Genomic DNA, 21,179 nt, shown 5'->3' on the forward strand with positions numbered 1-21,179 from the left:
ACAGTCAGATTTTGTAAATGAATTCTTCATTCGATATAACGCCGAATACAATTAACTTTTACCATTCTGTTAACATACAAAATACACTTCATGCCAAAAGCAAAGTTATTTCGAAAGATTGCATATAATGTACCTATTCAAATTGCCATGGTGCGGCCGCATTTCCGTTACATCAAACACGCAAATAAATGTATGGTGCGGGGATAAGACCCTAGTAGCACAAAAAATGCTCTACAGTATTGTTCAGGATATTGTTACGATATTTTCTGTCAATCAGAATTTCCAGCAACATCATGAAGATGTCGTACAATATCCTTTGCTCATAGGGGAAGCAATTTCATACCTGGTTCTCGGTTTATGAAGAAAACACTTTTCAAAATCTACTAAAAAGTATTGTAGGAATTTCTTGATATAAATCATGTTCCTGTGACCGCCAAGATCACACAATTTTACTTGAATATAAATATATAAAATTCCAACTACACAGATCAGAACTACAAAATGTGTCTGATTCGAGATTCCATCCCGTGTGTTACAGCATTGCTATGTAATACAGAACCATCTGCCATTTGCAAATCAAGGAGTTCGAGTACAGATATCTGTAAAATTTGTGAAATATAAAAATTTTGCTTTCTTATTTCTTTCCTATTTATTACCATGTTTTTCTTTCTTTTTATTCTTTCTGTGCTTAACACCGTCATTTTTCGTACTAAATACAACGTATCAATTCCATTCTGAGTTTCTTTTCGTTGTGAGATCGCATCTTGAAAAAAAATTAAGTATTGTTATTTGATATGTTTGAAGTTTTGTCACTATAAAATCTTTACTGTATTTTCACATTACTCTTAAGTGCATATTGCATAATACTTGTATTAAAATTTTGTTCCATTTCTTAGAACCGCGAATTCGCTAGAGGATACACAAATCAAAATTTTAAAATCATCTAGCATACTATTTTTATGATGACAATATTTCGCAAATTGAAACAAAATTATATAAATATTAAAAACTATATTTATGCTGTCAACAGTAATAATTAGCAGTTCAGTATTAAACTACCAAATAAAAGTGCATAACTCCTCGATTATTTTAAAAACAAATCCATTGAAAAATATTCTGGATGAATAGAAATGATTACAATGTGCAACATTTGTTGCCATTCACTAAAAATTATAAAAATTAGTCCTTTGAATAACTGAACAATAAAAAATTAACAATATATATTAAATTATTAATCGATTACAATGTGATCAAATGCGTCTTTTCTCAAAGTATAAAAGTGAAAGTAGTCTTACCTTGAACTGCATTTTGCGGCCCTGTAAAAATATAGAATTTTATACCAATTAAAAAAAGTAAAATTCCGATTGAGCCATAACTTCATAAATAAATCTATAATACGCATGTTACCAAGTAACAAAATGCCGTGCAATATTGTGAAGAAAGAACTATATATGTAAAATGCTAACAGACATAGCATAAAAATCACTTATTATATATAGTCGAATGGCAATAGTTAAGTGTGAACAAATCACTACACGAACGTTTCAATCTGCTTCATTTAACATTTTAACAGCTGTAGGTAATTCAATGCTCCGTTAGTTAATGAAGCTGAAAACTTATTAGAAATGCTATGGATAGAGTTCACCAAAAAAAACACCAATCTGCTTTTTCAATGGAAAGAAGCAAAAAAAAAATAATCAAGAAATAGGGATTAATTAGCCAAAGTTTAATCAAACTCGAAAAAAAATTTAACTATTGTCAGATAGAAAATCGATATTATATACTTTTGAAAATTAATGCTATACCGTCCAAAATTACTGCCGCATAAAAATAATTTTTACATTATCTAAAAACTCAAAAAATTGACTTTCTAATAATATCATTTCTGTACAATATTTTCATTTTTAATAAATTTGTTAATGTAATTCACTATTTGCAGCATTTAATTTTTATTGTTATGGAATTAAGCCTCATCCAACAAAACATTCAGATTCGAGTTTTTGACACTGTTAAAATTAAGATTAAAAATGATTTCTGTGAACATTAACTTTGAAGCAGAGATTTCATTTCCGCCTTTATTTTATAATATATACATTGTTTTTTTTTTCGTTTTTACATGTTATTATTCGTTTTGAATTATTAAATTAAATTTATGTTTTTTGGTTTCATCAAATAAGATGAAATTCTTCAAAAAATGCGTTTCGCATTAATATTTATTAATATTTAACAGCCTAAAAACCTTAAATATTGTGGCTCAGTAATTTGGGCTAAAACTCTGGCCGTCAAAGGCGGTTAGTATCATAAAAATACTGTACAATATTGTACATGTTGAAACAGTGTTATATAATAATTGGAAATAATATTTATGTTTATATGTTTAGTAATTCACAGTTAAAATTTAATTACTCAAATAAAAATACATAATTCTTTAATCATTTTTTTAAAATTAAAAACAAACATTGAAAGAATTAAAATACTTACAACGTGCTCCATTTGGCGCTATTTTCATAAAAATAAAGATTTTTATTTCTTAAAAAATTTAACAATAAAGAAAGTAAAACATACAGAATATCAAAAAGAAATTCTCGTATATATCGCATGCAGTCATCAACAAAAGAAAATCGAACACATCTAACCTTTTCATTTATTATCGCATCTTCACAAATTTAGCGTCAATGTAAATGACATGAGGGTCGTAATTTGTTGAGATAGACAAATTGATTAACCTAATTAATTGATATCTCGAAATTTTGGCTATCAATTTTTTTTCTGCGTCAATTTGTTATCATTAAATAAACCTCTTAATAAAATTTTATGGAATTCTGGTGATAATTTTGAAACTTATATGGTTTTGAAAAATATTTTCAATTTTAAATGAGTCTTATATCTAGAATACTTTTATGTATTTCTCAAAAACCTTTTCCACACACTTAAAATTATCACTGCCACTTTCTGAGGGACCATATATTATTAGTATTTATAGATCTACACTTCATGAAGCGCGAGCTTTAACAACATTATAATATTGCAGTTAAATAACAAATCTATTTAATATTTAACTAAATAAAAAGATTTTAATTTAACTTGAATTTTTGTTGGTTATTTTTTTAAAAAAAAAATTTATGAATAGAAATGCGAAAGAAGTCTTATTTTGCTATCAACAAATTGAGATTTAATATACAGTTCGTAGTGATTTAAAGTGTTTTTTTTGGGGGGGGGCGGAGTTTTTCACAAACAAAATTAATTATACTTCAAGAACACTTGCGAACTTCGGAACGAAATTTGCTGGACTTGCATAAAATGACCTGAATCGAATTATTCAAAATTTTATATTGTGTGTGTGCGTGTGCGTGTGTGTGTATTTATTTTATTCATTGACAAAAAATGAAATTACATGAATATATTTTTCTACTGAATTCAAACAAATTTGAAAATGGAAGTTAATATATACGACTTAAAAGAATTGAATATTTGATCCCTAATTGGTAAAACGCCTATTTTTGAATAGAGATCCAAATTACATTTCTATTAAAGAATGTTTCTTTTAACATCAAGCATTTCTTTTAGCATTGAGAGAATTGGTTCTCTCAACTTTCTCTTTTTAAAAACGAAATTTTATAATTAATTTTCCATTCGCATTTTTATATATCTGGAGTTATGGAATTCTGAGAGCTTGTGTATTTACGCTGACATTAAAAATTTTTAATATTTTTAGAACTTAATTAACAGTTAATATATTGATTTTTTTCGTATTTTTCCCTTACGCGTGGCATGATTAATAATTTGAGAAAAATCTAAATTCAACGATATTTAAAATAATGATTTATAATCTGAAAATTCAAAACTTAAATAATTAAAATTAGTTATATTGTTAAAAATAAATAAAAAATATCTTTTTAATCTGTTACTGCATGAATTATTTAAATAACCTGTATAAACCATTATATACCATGTAATATTGAAAAGGAAATGCAAACTTCTCTAAAGCAAATAGGGGTTCATCATTCAAGCATGCATTGTCTTTGCTATTTAAAAGGCTAGCAAGGAAACTGTCCTTAACTGAATTAGTAAAGAAAATAGTAATTGGTATAATACGCTCTAATTTAAATTTATTGTATGCAATTTGATTTGTTTTTTTTATTATTATTATTTTTTGCTTCTTTTTAATTACTAACAGAAATTTTTCATATTTCTAATTTATGAACAGTAAAATATCCAATTTATTGAAAATTCCCATATGTTATCATCTATTAATAAAACATTTATTTCATTAATAAAACATATCATTTGTCACTGTAAATAAAAATATTATTCAAATTAAAGAATACACTTACCAGCCTGTGTGTTTTTAGCTATATAATAAATAATTATATATTGATGAAATAAATCAAGATGAGTACACTTAAAATACTTCAATTTTAATATTCTAATGGTGCTCACTAAGTAATACTTTGATTTTGAAAATAAAATAAAAATTTCAAAAGAGTAGGGCAAATTTTGATAATTTAAATTCATTGCAATCCATCTTTTTTCTCCTTCGATAAAACACTGCTCATATCAATAGACATAAACTTAAAATAAATATAAAATAAGTACTATACCAGCCTGATGAAAGAAAAATTATTTGTTAGAAATAGACAAAATATTAGTATTTTTACAAATCAAAAGTAGAATATGATGAAATCTTCGTAAAAGCAACAAATTAAATTTTGAATGTCCTGAATGTTGATGATAAAATTCAAAAATGTCTCTTCTCCATGCAGTACAAATTGAGTCATTCGAGCTGCTTATGGGGCTCCATCTGCAAGAAGAAATAAAACATAAAATTGTCTTAGGGAATAAAGTATGCAACAATATTTATAAAACATTTTGTAAAATATAAAACAGCATATTTTCAAATTCATTGAAAGACAATGTGGAGGCTCAGAACACTTATCTAACTGGTGTAGATAAAATAGTGGTCATCATCGCCTTCTTAATATGAAAAATTTTAGGCATTTAATCTATTTTTTTTACCTACTACTAACAATTCATATCCAAGAAAACACCTAATACGTTCTTAATTGCCCCGCCCTATGAGATAATAGATCAGGCAAACAATATTTAGAAATTAGAAATATTTATTATTTTGATTCATATTTTGTATTCTGCAGCAATGAAATTTTTAATTTTATAATAAATTTAAAATTTAGGAAAAATCTAATGAAATCAAATTTATTATTAACATTTAATATATTAGATTCTGCTTTCAAGTTCCCTTTGATTTTCATTTCATAAAGCAAAATGCATCTAAATAAGTTTATTGATAATTAGTAATCTCGGTACTTTAACTGGTATGGTTAAAAGAAAAAAAATAGATAATTTTTTCCTGAATAACATTTAATTTTATGTTAATAAATTCTTACAAAATAATATTCTAACGTATATTAAATAAGAATCTGTAGTTCTGTAATGCATTCAAGTAATTTTAAATATAAAAATTTTACAAAAAGAATTGTGTGAGTTATCTTAATATTTTTCAATGCATTTTAAGATATTAAAACTTATTAATGCTTTATATGAAATGGTTCAAATATTAATTTTAATCTTCCATTTATAATACAATATTTTATAAGAAATTCTATAAAGCCATTGATACACTTCAAATTGAATTTTTAAAAAATACATCCGAGTCCTAGAAATAATTGACAAAATTTCACAAAGAAGCTGAAACTTCAATATTAAATGAACAAAAATTTGGATTAGAATTTACAGCAGTCACCAAATATTATATAAATTTGTTTAAATTGCAACTTCCATTTTCATTCAACAAACTTCAAAAATGAAATTTAAATGATTTAAATTTAAAAAAATTTAATGTACAACAATATTTATTTAAAACTACAATAAACAATGAAACAAGGATATATATTTTCACCTTTTTATTTCTTCATATTAAACTTAAATACATCCATATAATAAATCCAATAACGGAATTTAAAAAGCTGAATTACAATAAATTATCAAAGTAGAAATTCAATACTTCAACGTTTTAACAACTTTACTCAGTGGCTGAAATTAAAAAGAGATCTATTATAACTCTTAAAAATTTCCACTTTTTTTGTTGCAAATAGAATTTTGAATTCATTCTTAAAATGTCTTATAATTATATTAGATTTTTTTTTTTTTTGAAAATTCTAACCATTTCTGAAAATTGCATTTATATTGGAGAAATTACTAGCAAAATTAATTCAATCATTGCTAAAAAAAATAATTGAGCAATTCATTTTTTAAAACCTATTTTGTATCTCTTTAATTAAAAATATCTCAGTATATTGCTCAGTGATTTCCACCTGATAATATTCGAAATTGATATTATCAGATGTAGCATTTTTGGCATCATATTACAACAGGAAACATACTTATTTAGAGCATAAGAGATTTAAATATGCGTAAATTATTTACTTTGATACGCAAAAAAATAGATAATTACTTTTTTATAAAATTATTCAGTAAATATTCAAAGATTCTAAAACAATTTATTAAAAAAATGAATACAACCATTTGGTCAGGCACAATATATTTTATTTCTAAATAGTATTTCTGGCTCTGAATCCCATTGAATCTCGGTTTCCTGCAAGAAAATTGCATTTTTCATTATTTCATTTAAAATACTATTTTTTTAGTTTTCTTTGCAAGTTTCTTTGCCATAAATTCGTTAAATTTAGAATAAAAAATTCAAAACTATGCAAAATTATTTTTTGTTCAAGGATATTTCCGGAAGTTATTGCTAAGAAAGGACAAAACTGCGCTTAATTTTCAATTCATTAAAATTTTAATCAAAATTTCAAAAATTATGAGATTTGTATTCTCATATACGTATGCCGTAAAATACATATGTGACAAATTTGTTAGACCTAGATTAAATGGTTTAGCATGTAGAATAAACACACACGAACACTGTTTTATTACTATTAAAAACAAAGCCGAATGCCTGTATGTAAGAACAGACTGTTAGAATTAAAGTTACCACATTTTGCACAGATATAACTTGAAAGGTGAAAATAAGAGCACCTCGACATATTTTTGCAATATCAATTGCAACTATTAATTAAGAATGAAACAAACTTTTGATGCCCTTTCTCATTAAACCGGATTATTACAGCAGAAATGAATTTTTTTTGAAAAAAATTTGCCTTTCAATTATTTAATTTAATAGTAGTTCAGATTTTTCTTAGGGATTTGTTTATTAATTAAAAAATAATTTAAGTGTATCTGATAACAATGTATTTCAATGTTGTAAAGAAATTCTAACTAAGACTAATATACTTTAAAATGTCTTACCTCCTTTATTCTACTACTTCATTGTCACTACTAATATTAAATCTTGGATATTTCTTTCATTTTTAAAGATAAAGTGGTGAAAATATGATTTATTTTTTTATAACATGTATGCGCGCCTTTAATATACTTTTTTGAAATTTTAGTTGCCCTTGTAACTAAAGTTTAACTTCTCAAGTAAGTAATGAGTAAAAACTTTTTTAATGCATTTATTTTTAACGATTGTTGCTCTTTCCTGCCATACAACAGGATGTATAAAAAGAATATTAGCATTCTTATCAGTTGAAAATTGCTTTTACTTTCATTTTTGTATAATCTTGTTATATTGTTCACTTACCTTTCTATTTGTATTATTTTAGTATTTTTATTTATTTTTTACTTTATTCTTGTATTTCAGATTTACATCACTTTTCCTTTTCTAGAGCAGTGTGGCGAAGACAGCATCATTTCACTTAATCGTCCGATCCTGTCGACAGAAAATGCTATAATTTCTTTTACAATCTGCATTGATTTCATTCCTAAATGAGCAAATTAATTCGCCAACTTCCACTTTTAATATTGTTTTAATGGCGTTTCTTGAATTGCAGTATTCTATGCATTCGCATGTCTTCTGCCCCCTCTCCTTTTTTTCGTTTTCATATATTTTAAGCACTTTTCTTTACTATCAATTTATCTTCGATTATCACTTTATTTCTTATTTCTGTTATATTTTTTTATTGCTTCGTTTTTACTTTTTTTCTTTTTTGCTTGTATGTTATGCATACACAAGATATTCCAATAAATTGGAGCAAGCTTTTATTTCTCTAGACATTCCACCTAGACAAGTATCACCAATTAAAAAGTTTCATTAAATAAGGTGTGTAAATATATAAATAAGGTGTAAATATTGCTTCTATGGAGGTTGAAAGTATAAAGTTTTAAAACTTTTCTCTTTTGCCCTTTGGAAATTTTTATACCTTTCCCAAAGGGCAAAAGAGACAATTATTAAAATATTTTATTACATTCATCTATGCAGACAAATAATTTCACATTTCTTCCTACAAATTTTCAGAGACTTATTTTTAAATTTAGAGGGCCTAATCACAAAATTAAATGAAAACATTTCAGAAAGGCAATTTTTTTAATACAGATTAACTGCCATATATAAATATTTTCCTAGTAGTACGTCATCAAAGCATCATAATTTCCAAGAAATTTGCTAATCATCAACCAGTTGTTCACTTTGTTAGTCACGAGTTACAACATCAACATAATAAAGAAGGGAAGAGAATTTAAGAAACTGAACATTTAAATTATCTCGGAGAAATAAGGAAATCCAAACAAGATAAAATTATTTGTTCTCGCTTGTGTGCTTTCTAGAAGAATCACATATTCAGTAACAGAGAACGTTTGGATACATTAACGATTAATACTGCATGTAATCATAACGCTGGTGCAGTTATAGAAGAATACATAACACATTAAGATTTTTTTTTAATTTAAATATTATTAATATTTTTCCCAGAATTTTATCTTGAAGCATATAAAAATTATATTTGTGCTTTCAATTTGTACCTTTAGTGCATCCAATTTTTTGGCCCTCTCCAGGATATATTCCTTTGTACCGTAGTTTGTCGTACCAGAGGATGTCTGTTTTTCCAAACTCCTTTTGATATGCTGAAAGTTTTGAAATTTCGTTCAGGAACGGAATTTTCTTTTCTTGGATTGCTGTAAATATATAAAACCATTATTAATTCGATTAATATATTACAATATTATATAATCATGAAGAAATAAGAATTAAAATGGTACTTATGCAAAATTTCCTGTTATCGGAACCTTTTTAGAAATAAATATAAAATAAATTTAAATAAGAACGATATCTGCCGGAATCTAAGTTTGATTTTTTTTTTAAATACACTTTCTTAATAAAACAAACTTTATTAATATACTCACCAGCAATTTCCGCAAAATTAGCAGTTCTATGACCCACATGATTTTCTAAAGGTTGCTGTCTCATTTTCAATATAGGATTCAATCTTACTTGTACACCATTTTCTTCTATGACTTTTTTCTTTTCATCTGCTTTGGATTTTATTAAAAATGTTTCCATTATGAAATTTACATTCACATTGCTAATATCAGCAATACGTTTCAAAAGGAATACTTTAACGGGTAAATCGCAGGGCTTAAATAATTCAGCTAAACATGCCATGCTTGTCTTTTCCTTATCAGAGGACCTATAAGATATTAATAATTGCAATGTTTGATACATACTAGACAGGATAAAAATAAGTTATTGCAAATCAAATATAAAAAACACAGGTTAAGACGGATGTTAGTCGTTTTTATATGGAGTAGCACTTAGAGACGATACTTGGTAGTTAGCTTGGTAGTTAATTCATATTAAACAATAAATCAGCATCAAAAATTATACTTCAAAATAATGAAATAATGCATGACATTATTACAAACAACTGCATATTGTGAATAAAGAAATAAGAAAATAGTAATTTAATAAATTCCCATTGACTTAGTATTCAAATGTTTAAAAAAACTTACCTTTATAATATCCGATTCCCAAAAATAAACAATTATTTAATTTTCTACAATCTATTTCCCTCGTTACGAATTTAATATTTTATATGAGAGATTTTATTTCGAAAGAATTACTTCAATATTCTATGTTATTATTGTATTGCATTTAAAAAAAATCAAAAATGAAAGAGGAAAGTGAAATTTTACGAAGCTTAAATAGACAGTATTTCATATTGCATTATATTCTGGACATAAAATTAATTCATGTATATACATAACATCTAACTGAATTATTATAAATTTTAGTCGAATTAGGGTTAAGATTAGTAATATTATTGGATCTGTATTTAATAGCTATTGGTGACACAGAGAAAGTAACTGAAGCTCAGGTACAATATTCTGTTCAATCTTCCAACTTCTTTTTATTTTGAACAAAGTTTAAAATATTTTATCTTTGCGGGTCCTTCCTCTACAATATTGCAGTGCAGAAAAAAATCAATAGGCTCTTTGCTCCCTTCACTCTAAGTTAGATAAATATTTCCTTGCGATTATCTTGAATAATTATTCTTGGTATTTTGATTGTCTTTTAAATAAATATCAAACTATTTAGGTCTGTTTAAATTTACGACTAATATATTAATACATACACGATAGGTTGAGGATTTTCCACTTTCTCAATAAATATCTTATGGAGAGAAGCTATGATTCCAAGTACACAACTGTCTGATCCAGTAGAATTAACACTTGCAATGCATTCTTGAATAGCATCTATTGGAGGGCCTAGTTCACCTAAACAGATAAAAATATTTTTTTATTCATTGCATTTATTCTTAGAATTTCAGTACATATATATCATTATACAGAAAAATAAAGTTCGAATAAAGAATAATAATGTTGAAGGAGTAGGGTCTATCTAAAGTAATGTGGCGATGCAATGTTATCGAAAACAAAAGAGGAGGAAGGGATAAATTTTAAAAAGTTGAGAGATTTTATCTCAAAAGCATTGGTAGAAAACGAATATTAGCAGGAATGGTCTACCTAAAACTTTCTCGCATATTGTCTAATAAAAATATTATCCTCTTCCTTCCGAATAAAATTGTATACCTAGGTTAAGAATATGAGGGCCTTGTACAGCATTGGTGAACAATAATTATAAAATATTGTTCTTTGGCGTTTCTACTGAATCTATCGTAGAGATGCTAGATTAAAATCAAAGTCTTATTCATCGATGATCGTTTTGGTGAATAATCCCCGTCATTTAGCAGTAGGTAACAGAAAACAAAATTTGCATTTTAGACGCATTGTTTCCAACTGATTGAAACCAAAATTAGACACAGAACTACAGTTTTTGTTACAAAATTACATTTTCATATATTTAAGCCTCATATATTAACCCACAATTCATTTATTTAAGCCTCTCCTTTGTAGTTTAGTCTCCTTTAATGTTGTTCTTATAGCATTTACATATTGGTGAAAGTACAGACCGGTTGAAAATAATTTGACGCAGTTGGTTTCAAATTTGGTAGATATCTACAATTTAGATGTTAAATTTGTACATTAAATTTTATCCATCTGACACTCTTCATCTTCTAATTATCACATTAATTTGTACTCCACCACCGGACAGATATATTGCCTCTGAATCTATAAATATAGTGTAGAGACCATATACTAAATTTCATACGTCTAGTTAAAAGCGTTTTTGAGTTAACTTTATCACAGATACAGGCATATTTCAAAAACTATTTTTTCGAATTCAGAGTATTAACTAAAACGTAGGGATTTGCCAAAATCTTGAGTTCAAATTTTTAGAAGATTACAATATTTTTTTACAATGCTTCAGATATGAAAGAGTAAAATCAGATACAAAAGTATAGAGTATCATTTATTTAGTATAAAACGATCCTTTCTAGATGCTATTAACTGCATTAGAAGCTTTGAAAATGTTCCGAAAGTAGGGATTTCGCATACACTAATTTAGTTACTGACAAGAAATTATCTTAACTGTACGATTTTCTTCCCAGTATCCTAATGTTTACAAATTTTTTTTAAATGATAGTTTTATCAATTAAATGATGATATTTTTAAAATATCATAATTATTTGCTCGTTTCGTTACAAAACACTTATGACAACGATCAGATTCTATTCTATATATAAAATCTAACTTTCAAGATTCGACACTAAGAATAATGTATTATATGTAATGTTACCTAACTAAATTTTACTTCCATAAATTTAAGTTTGTTCAAGCATATAATTCTGCTTTATAAAGATACAAATATACACTCTATAGATAATATATATAACTATATACACGAGATTAATTCCTAAAATGTCAAGTGAAAAAGAATGTAATAATTACCTGTTTGTCCTTGAGGAGCTCCATGCAAAGATATGTTTACAAACAAATAAGCAAAATCATACAATAAATCCTTTATTAAAATGCGGGATTTGTATGAGCACTCAGCAAATGCCATATCAAGACATGATCCTTCAATAGGTTTTCTGAAACGCAAAAAATATGAAATTATTCTACATTATTCTCCATAAATAAGAATAAACATGGCAAAATATTTGTAGGCGAGTTATAAAAATTTCAGAAAAGTCAGTTTTTAAAAGGGTTTTAAAAAATGTTTCAAAATTATAAATCGGCCAATAAAAGCAATTAACAAAAGAAAAGTAAATTTAAAAAAACGAGCTATAACTAAATCAAAAACTTTTATATAATCAGATTCGATTATCGCAATTCAAATATTCAACATAACACATAGTAAAAGATAATCTAGAGGTCTCAAAGAAAGCCAAATCATACGTATGTAATGCTTAAAAAAACGAACTTCATAAGAAACTCTCAGAAAAAAAAAGAATGAAAAGAGAAAACCAAGTAATAGTCGACAGTGGAATACATATGAATAATCCTTAATGAATTCAGACATCGATGAATAATAATTCAATCATTACCATGATACATATCATAACTTAGTTTAGAAACATAGTTGATAAAAATAATTTATTGCTACTTCAAAGAGTGCAGTTTTATAAATAGTATAGAATGATTTTAATAATTAATTACTGTCTTTAGTTGTCACCCAACCATTCTTCTTATCATGCCTTACCATTAATACATATAAAATAATATAAGTTGAGGGGTTATAAAATATAAAATTACTGTCCAAGTATTGGTTTGCAACTTTTTTGTATGCATTATGTAATTCCTTTAGCACTGTTTTGCAATACTTGCCACCAAGATGGCATTTTATGATATCAAGTATTTCTAAACAATACTTTAATAAAGAAAATGAACCAAATATTGTGTTCAAGAATAGGTATGTTATTGACCAAAAAGCAAAAAAAAGAGAAATCCAAAAATGTGACATGAAACATTACCGAAGGAAAAGCATGCAAAAAGTATGAATTAAATAGTGAATGTACATAAATATCAAAATTATAGCCCAACTGGATTTCATATTCATCTGAAAATATTTATAACATTAAGAAGTCAATAGCATATGACTAATTTTTTTCAAAGATGCCTTAAGAAGTATGTTATCATAGACAAATTTAAATATATACAGTACAACAAATATGAGGAGAAAACTAGTGCTTCATCGTAAATATAACTCACGAGCATAATTTAGTAAACATTTCTTTAATGTTCACTGGAACTTTGCAGAATATCTAGGACACATTACTGGCTTTATGTTTTGCAGTTCTTTCATTGACATGACTCAACTCGTATTTCACAGTTTATTTTTAAACATCAGTTACATTGGTACAATAAGAATCTTCATTTTGTGCACAAGATTTTTCGGAAAATTTTTATTTTTTCAGATGAATATTTCATTGCAATTTGGCAGTTTTTACAGATATTTTCTTTGCAGCTTCCTTAGAGACTTTTTTTGGATTTTTCATAAATAATTTTGTTTAATAATTTCTACTCTGTAGTTTCTTCCTCCTGAATTCCTTTTTTTACAGAGATTTCTATCCACTTTATCTCAAGCTAATTTTTTATACAATTGAATAGCAGATTACTTTTTAGACATACTCATACTTCATAATCAAGTCATGTGGCAAGTGATTTTACACTTAGGCTCTGCTCTCAATTTTAAGCCCACTCAAAGAGGTGAACATGGCACAATACCTTTTCGACATTAGTAGAAATTGTCTGAAATTTCAGTTTCACCCACCAATTATCCACCAACTCATTCTGCTGTAGTTGCCGTAAACTGATAGCAGGATACTTACGTATCTCCAAGTCATAAGAACTTTCTACAACCCAAATAATTCGTCTACAACACAAATAATTCATTATCAAAAAAAGAAAATGCTTTCGACAAATAGTATCAATTATTGACGCAGATTGCAACAGCAAACTATCCAAGAGCATCATCATCTAAAAGTGGAAAGCCCTTTAACGCCATCCCCCTTAAATGCAAATTGTGTAGAAATATTATTTATCTTGTAATAAACTCTTCCTTTTGGTTAAAAAAGCGGGAGTAGATAAATCCGAAAACAAGCAGAAAACGCGGATCCGAGGTAGAATCGCATCCCTGAAAGAAAAGAACACGAATTTTTGATGAAAACTTTATTTTAGTGAAGATTTTACTTTCTAAATAATTTGATGTTAGTTTTTTTTATATATAAATCTTAGCATAACTTTGATCAAAAAACAACAAAGATATAAGAAAGGATACCAGGGAGTAAATAAGATAAGAAATAATAGAACAGTCAAAATATTACATTGATATAATATAAAGATTTTGATTTCAAAATCGGACTTACAAGGCTATCACTGAAATAGGAATATTTGACTCTGTTAAAGATCTAATGATTTCGTAGAGACCTGGTACACACCAGTTGAGGTAATCTTCATTAACTGTACCGAAGCACTGTTGAATTAACTGCATATCTGTTTGTGTATGGTGATGAGGGCCTTTTAAGATAAAAAAAATGAATGAAAATAAAAATCAATAATTACATTAAAAAACTAATTTTTCAGATATTTCTTACGTTATGTTTATATTGAACATTTCGTAGTGCATAATAATAATTCCAAACTTTATTTTTATATAAATTTCAAATATTTGATAAATAAATATTGTGTTTTTAATCAATTTTAATGTCTCTTGCAGAAAATAACTACGTAAAAGTATAAGATCATGGGAAAAAACATTTTTAAACGAAATGCAGGTTAATTAGACAAAAAAAACGATTTATGATGAAATATGACCAAATTAATTACATTTATAATAGATAAAAGGATTAATAAATTATAAACAACGATTAAAAATAATTCATGCAATTTATTTACTGCCCATACACACACATACATATAAATGATATTTTAAACTCTTAATTTAATCCAAATTAATTTCCAAAGCTTTATCTTAATTTAGCCCATATTAATTTCATTCTCTTATTTCCTGATACTTTCCGTTTAATTAATTCAACTGAAGCTGTCTAAAAATGATGCGCCATCAGTTCCACGTGGCGAGTGAAAGTGATCCCTCCGTTGACCTTGTCCAAGGTTAACACGAGTATTCAATCGACACGTAGCCGGAAATCCTATGTTATATAAGATTAGTGATCATTTGTTTCGCCCTTCCTTACTTCTGCTTTCGTGCCGCACTGTGGCGGACGTATTCTGTCCGCGCCTGCTTGTAAAAAATTGTCTTCCCGAGATGGATTATAATGAAATTAAAAATGTAAAATGTCTCTTCAATGTCTTTGAACCTGCATTCTGCTTCAACCAAAATAAGTTAACATTATATTATATATATACATATATGCAGTACACCAGTGAAGTATAGCTCAAGTAAATATTAAAATACTCTGGTAAAAATATTTTCGAAGTTCTTTTTTTGTGAATTTATAATATACAAATTATTACATTAAGCAAAATAATCGAAATATGTTATAAAAAATATGAATAAAGTATCCAAGAAATAAAAATTAAAAGATAACCTTTGAGATTTCCAAAAAAATTTTTAATACATTACCTGAATATATATTCAGTGGATGAAGAATGTCGAACATATCAGTATTTGTGACACTACGAGTCAATTTTCTCATTAGTTGATCAATTAATATTCGATGATATCGACTGCAACGATTGAACAATTCATTCATGCAATTTGGTGTCTTTTCTTTTCTGAAAATAAATTGTATAATTTCACTATTGTTAGTAACAGCTAAGATCAATGTGATTAATTGGCTATTATTAATTGTGTGTGTGTGTGTGTGTGTGTGTGTGTGTGTGTGTGTGTGTGTGTGTGTGTGTGTGTGTGTGTGTGTGTGTGTGTGTGTGTGCGCGCGCGCGCGTGTGCGCGTGTGCAAGTCTGTGTATAGCATTTTGGCATTTTTTCCATGATAACTTTCAATGATGTAATTGCTCAAAAATGAATTTTTCACTTTCCAAATTTTTTTAAAAATGTCTTTAATGATATCAGTTTAATAAGCAAGCAAATTTTTTCGAATTTTAGTAACTTTTGAAAAATATTTTTTTGTCCGATTTCAATCAATATATTATATTTTTACCTTGAAATTCAAACTATTTTCATTGTATTATTAAATATGCCATTTCAAGATTTTATTCCTTTGATAAATGCTAAAGAGAAGAAGGATTCTGTTTAATATCTCTGCTGCTTATAAGAAAGGGAAAAAAAAGTGAAGTTACAATATCGCAAAATTTATATGATAGATCCGGATATTTACATTTTTAGCAGAGCTATTAAGTTGTGCGTCTGATTTCATTAGAATTGTTCACGTACGCAATTAAGTAAGGTAGTTAAAATAACATGGCTTTAATTTAGTGCAAGATAATATAGAGGAATCTTGGATATGAAGTTATATCTAAACGATTTTTCTAAAATCAGATATAACCAATATCCCCGGCTAACCAATTGATCGCCAAAAGCAGAAAATTATTAATAATATTCGATTAATCGTATGAACTGCAGCTAACAAATATGAACTCCGTACTTGTTTACAGAATTAGCGAAGAAAATATTGGAAAATGGCTAATTTTTCTAAAAATAGTATATAGTGAAAAATGGAGAACGTAATCAAATCAATAGCATACATTTAAATAGAAAAATAAGCAAAATTTCTTATTTTATATTAATATCGTACAGAGATTTTAAATGAATGTTATTTACATTAAACCAAATAAATGCCGCACTGTATTTCATTACGAATGTATAATATTTTCTATCATTTATTTCGATGTTACAAATAAAAGTGATAAAGGCATGACAGTAAAAACAATTAAATGTTGCAATAAAAATGATAAAATAAAGCAATTATTTATTATCATTTAAACAATTAATTTGTCAAATTTAATTTTTTTAATCATTACTTTGTTTTAATTAATAGTCCTTTAGAGCAAAAAATGATTCAATCTTTTATCTTTATTATAATTTAATGACAATCAAGATTAAATATGAATTACTTTATGTACCAATATTTTCTTTGCTTTTCATGACATCAAAGTATTCTAGTGAATCTTGCGCCGCTGTAAATTTTGTAATTATTTACAAATTTTTCTATTTAAGTATTGTGGTAAATGAACTTTTTTTCGTTTTCGAAATTTTTGATGCTTAGAGCAAAAACATGAATATTTTTTTCTTGCGAATTTTTTTCTAAAATAAGAAAAGTGCGACAAACAAAAAAAATGGTAATCGAATTTATTGTATCAGTATCGTATCTAGTTTTTGATCTTTTAAATAAATCATTTTCCTCCAACAATAGCCTGTCATTTTTTAAAAATATAATGACAATTATGATATTCAATTACTTATCTTATATCTAAAATTAAAGTACCAATATACTAATAAAATAATTATATCTATTAATTGTATTTAAAAATGAAGTAAATAACTTAATAAAAAAGCATTAATTATAAATATTATAGTAAAATATCCACGTTTATTATATGCTTGAATTAAAAACATTCTATTAATTAAAAAATTGGACATAAATTTAACAAAAGGAATTTATTTGCCAATTTTATCAACTTCGAAATTAGCAAATATCCAGTTTTTCCCTAGTTGAAATTACAAATATATTGAATAAGAAATAATGAAAAACTAGATCAAGATTTTTAGTAAAACAAATTTGGAAAAAAGAAATAAATTTGGACAAGAGAAAGTGTTTCATACAATTCTATTTTTAACTCCGATATATGATAAAATCCGCTTGACAACTTTTCTGTAATCGTAGTCAAATCTCTGATGCATCCATTAAGCAAAGGGACAGGAATCGTAGCTATACATTCGCTGGCAATATTCAGCAAGTTTTCTAAAAAGTTAAAAATGTTTATAAGTTTAGAAATTTGGAAAAAACAATTATCGAAACGAAAATCATAAACTCAATGGAGGAAATTTTACTCCAGATTTCGTAAAATTTGTAAATGCAAAAATGGAATCTATAGTGTTTTAAAAATATTGAGATACACATGCCCGTTTATCGTTATCTCAAATTGCTACATTGTTTAAAAAAACATTTTAAAAATTGATAATAACACAGATGGTTCAACAACTGAGAGAAACTCTAAATCATGATTTTATGTCTCCATGGTGAACTTTCAGAAATTAATGTTTATGAGGTTAGGTCAGAATTACACTACTGAAAGATTAGTTATATTCTTGAGCATTTATGACTTATATTTTTACGTTGATTCGTTTGTTAACGGCATAGTCGACACTAAAATGCTTGCGCCCTTAAATTTCAAATAATCTATTAATTTTTACTAAGTTTTCGTCTGAATTAGAATAATCATACAAATATATAATTCCCATAAACATAATATAGTTTGTAAATGGAAGCATAATAATGCTGATTCATTAGTATTTTCAAATAATCATATAGCTATAAAATATTTTATTGAATGAAAGTATAAGAAGAAAAAAATTTAAAATCTTACGATCAATGTTGTCTTTAGAAATAAAAAATAGCAGGTCTACAAATACATTGGTATAGCGGTGAACAAGTTCAGTTAAGAAAAGGCGAGAATCGGCACTGCAGTTGGCAAATGAATTTTTCAGACAGCTTGCTGGAGCTATACGTACTCTAAAACGTAAAAAAATACACCATAATTGGTAATTATTAGTAAATAAAAAAATTTCATATTTTCTTATAAAAGAAAAAAAGATCTTAAGATTCATATAATGAATCTCAAAAATCCATATTCTTCCCTTAAAAGGAAACATAGAATATCGATATGAATTATAATCATTTATGCATGACTAAATAATTGAAGATCAAAAAATGATACACACAAACATAACGAAAATGTAACAAAAGAAATGCAGTTATTTTAAATGGCAAAATTTATTACATAATATTTGAAGATATAAATAAGATTTAACAAAAGATTTTCAAAGCACTACTGCTTGCAGAAATGTAAGTGACATCAATGTTATACGAATTGGCGAATATTTTGAGTCTTGAGATATGAGGTACGAATCGCTATCAATGATCAATATTCGTTTCTTGTGGAATATTTATTATTCTGTTTTTCATTTATTTTACTGTTGCACCTTTTGCATAATGAAGTTTTTTTATAGTGCTTTCTGTATTGTATCTCTATTGGGTTTGTTACATTTTGTTGTTGATATACCCTACCATACCATGGTCTTTACTACCATTGATATTATACCTATCCTCTTTACTTCCTTTGATATTATGCATTTCGTGCTTCTGTTGCAATGGCAATCAGCATATCTTGATTCCAACATTTAAAATTCACACATTTAAAATCTCAATTTAAATGAAATTTTTGTTTTTTCCTGAAAATTGTGATTCTGAGTTAAATTTTAGCATTTTTGAGAACATGTCAAAAATTTATCTAAAATTAATTGCCATTTAATTTTAGGTTAATGCATTAATTTTTGTTAATATTCCTCTACAACTTAAATGCTTACCTCTCGGAAATTTAGAATTGAACCTCTAATGATATACTAATATATCTTAAAAAGAATCAAGTTTCTTTCTTAAATTAAAAATTTTATTAAAAGTTTAACAGAAATTTTAATAAGCTATTTAATATACTTTTTAACTTCATTGTTTCTCAGGACATCGGGAACTTTTTAAATAGTCGCAATCATTAATAATTAAATAAATTTATTACAAAATAAATAAGGGTGCAATCACTCTGAAAATAATCATTTTGTATTGAAAGATAGGTAATTTTTCAAAATAAGAAAGCTCCTATGAGGAAAATCAAACTAACCCATTTTACCAAATGCACAATCTTAAAAAAAATGTGAGGCGAAACTAAAGAATTTTAAATGATTAATCATCATCTTGATGCTTGAAAACAAACAAAACATTTCATTGTATTTCTTTCTCAGAGAGCATCTAATTTGCTACTTAATAAATATCGTTAGTGAAAATAAAATAGCATGTTAAGATATCAATTGAGAGATTTTAAATGTGAAGTTTTAATAGGATTTTCTATGAATAAATATTCTCTTCATTTTTATTTCAACTCATTCATATAATAATATACTCTGAAACTTTAAATTAGTTAAAATATAAGTTATTAAAAAATTAATTTCCTTAATATGATTTCTACTACATATCAGAAGTTTATTCAACTCGAATTTTAAACTATTAAATTTCTATAATGCTGAATTCTTAACAATTTCAAATACTGAATAATAAAAATGTCTATTCAAAATTTCAATTCATAAATCTTTAATATATTCAGGTACGTTATGCTTAAATATGCGAATAGTTATATTTTAATTTTTGCCAAAAGACAGAAAGATCCGCAATTGCTACTTCCGTACCTTTGGATATTTTTAATTACAATAATTCATAGTTTTTATATGGGAAATTATATAAAACACAATGGAAATTACTTACGGAATCTTGCTTAAATCCGGAATGTTGTTTTCGTACACTTCATTCAAAACATACATAAATCCTGGTAAGCAATCATCAACAATAATTGGGTTTAGTTGAGATAAACAGTGATGAATGACTTTCTGTTCTTCCTCTATAAAATATAGAAAAATAAGGACACAGATCTACAGAAGAAAACAAAAAACAAACTAATCGGATGTTTCCTGCAACTTTTCATGCCTTGACTTTTCAAGATCTCCATATCAGGATTTCTTTTACTAATTTAAAAGAAATTCTGATATGGAGCAAGGTTTACTTTCCATAGGTCTGTATGGTAAAATTAGTTTTCAGGCACGACGAAATTTGTCATTGCAGGATATTATATAAAAATTGCTGCTTTCAAATGATTTTTTTTTATTTTAGACAATTTTTTTTCAGTTTTCGTAATATAAGCATCGAAATAAAGTTTCACGTTAATTCTTTTTCAAAACG

At 26.5% G+C, this 21,179-nt stretch overlaps 1 protein-coding gene across 1 annotated transcript in view; it reads right to left on the reverse strand.

The window, feature by feature from the left end:
- Window positions 1-6,493: 6,493 nt before the first annotated feature.
- LOC129975507 (uncharacterized) overlaps window positions 6,494-21,179 on the reverse strand; it is a 57,434-nt gene continuing 42,748 nt past the window's right edge. The window contains exons 16-25 of the mRNA XM_056088569.1: window positions 20,709-20,841; window positions 18,763-18,908; window positions 17,999-18,137; window positions 15,839-15,990; window positions 14,622-14,772; window positions 12,202-12,344; window positions 10,485-10,626; window positions 9,256-9,539; window positions 8,875-9,027; window positions 6,494-6,613 (exon numbers count right to left, since the gene is read on the reverse strand). Coding sequence (XP_055944544.1) covers window positions 6,570-6,613; window positions 8,875-9,027; window positions 9,256-9,539; window positions 10,485-10,626; window positions 12,202-12,344; window positions 14,622-14,772; window positions 15,839-15,990; window positions 17,999-18,137; window positions 18,763-18,908; window positions 20,709-20,841 — 1,487 coding nt within the window. The 3' untranslated portion in view covers window positions 6,494-6,569. The remainder of the gene's footprint in view (window positions 6,614-8,874; window positions 9,028-9,255; window positions 9,540-10,484; window positions 10,627-12,201; window positions 12,345-14,621; window positions 14,773-15,838; window positions 15,991-17,998; window positions 18,138-18,762; window positions 18,909-20,708; window positions 20,842-21,179) is intronic.

Source organism: Argiope bruennichi, chromosome 7, assembly GCF_947563725.1.
Source record: "Argiope bruennichi chromosome 7, qqArgBrue1.1, whole genome shotgun sequence".
NCBI classification, from domain to species: domain Eukaryota; kingdom Metazoa; phylum Arthropoda; class Arachnida; order Araneae; family Araneidae; genus Argiope; species Argiope bruennichi.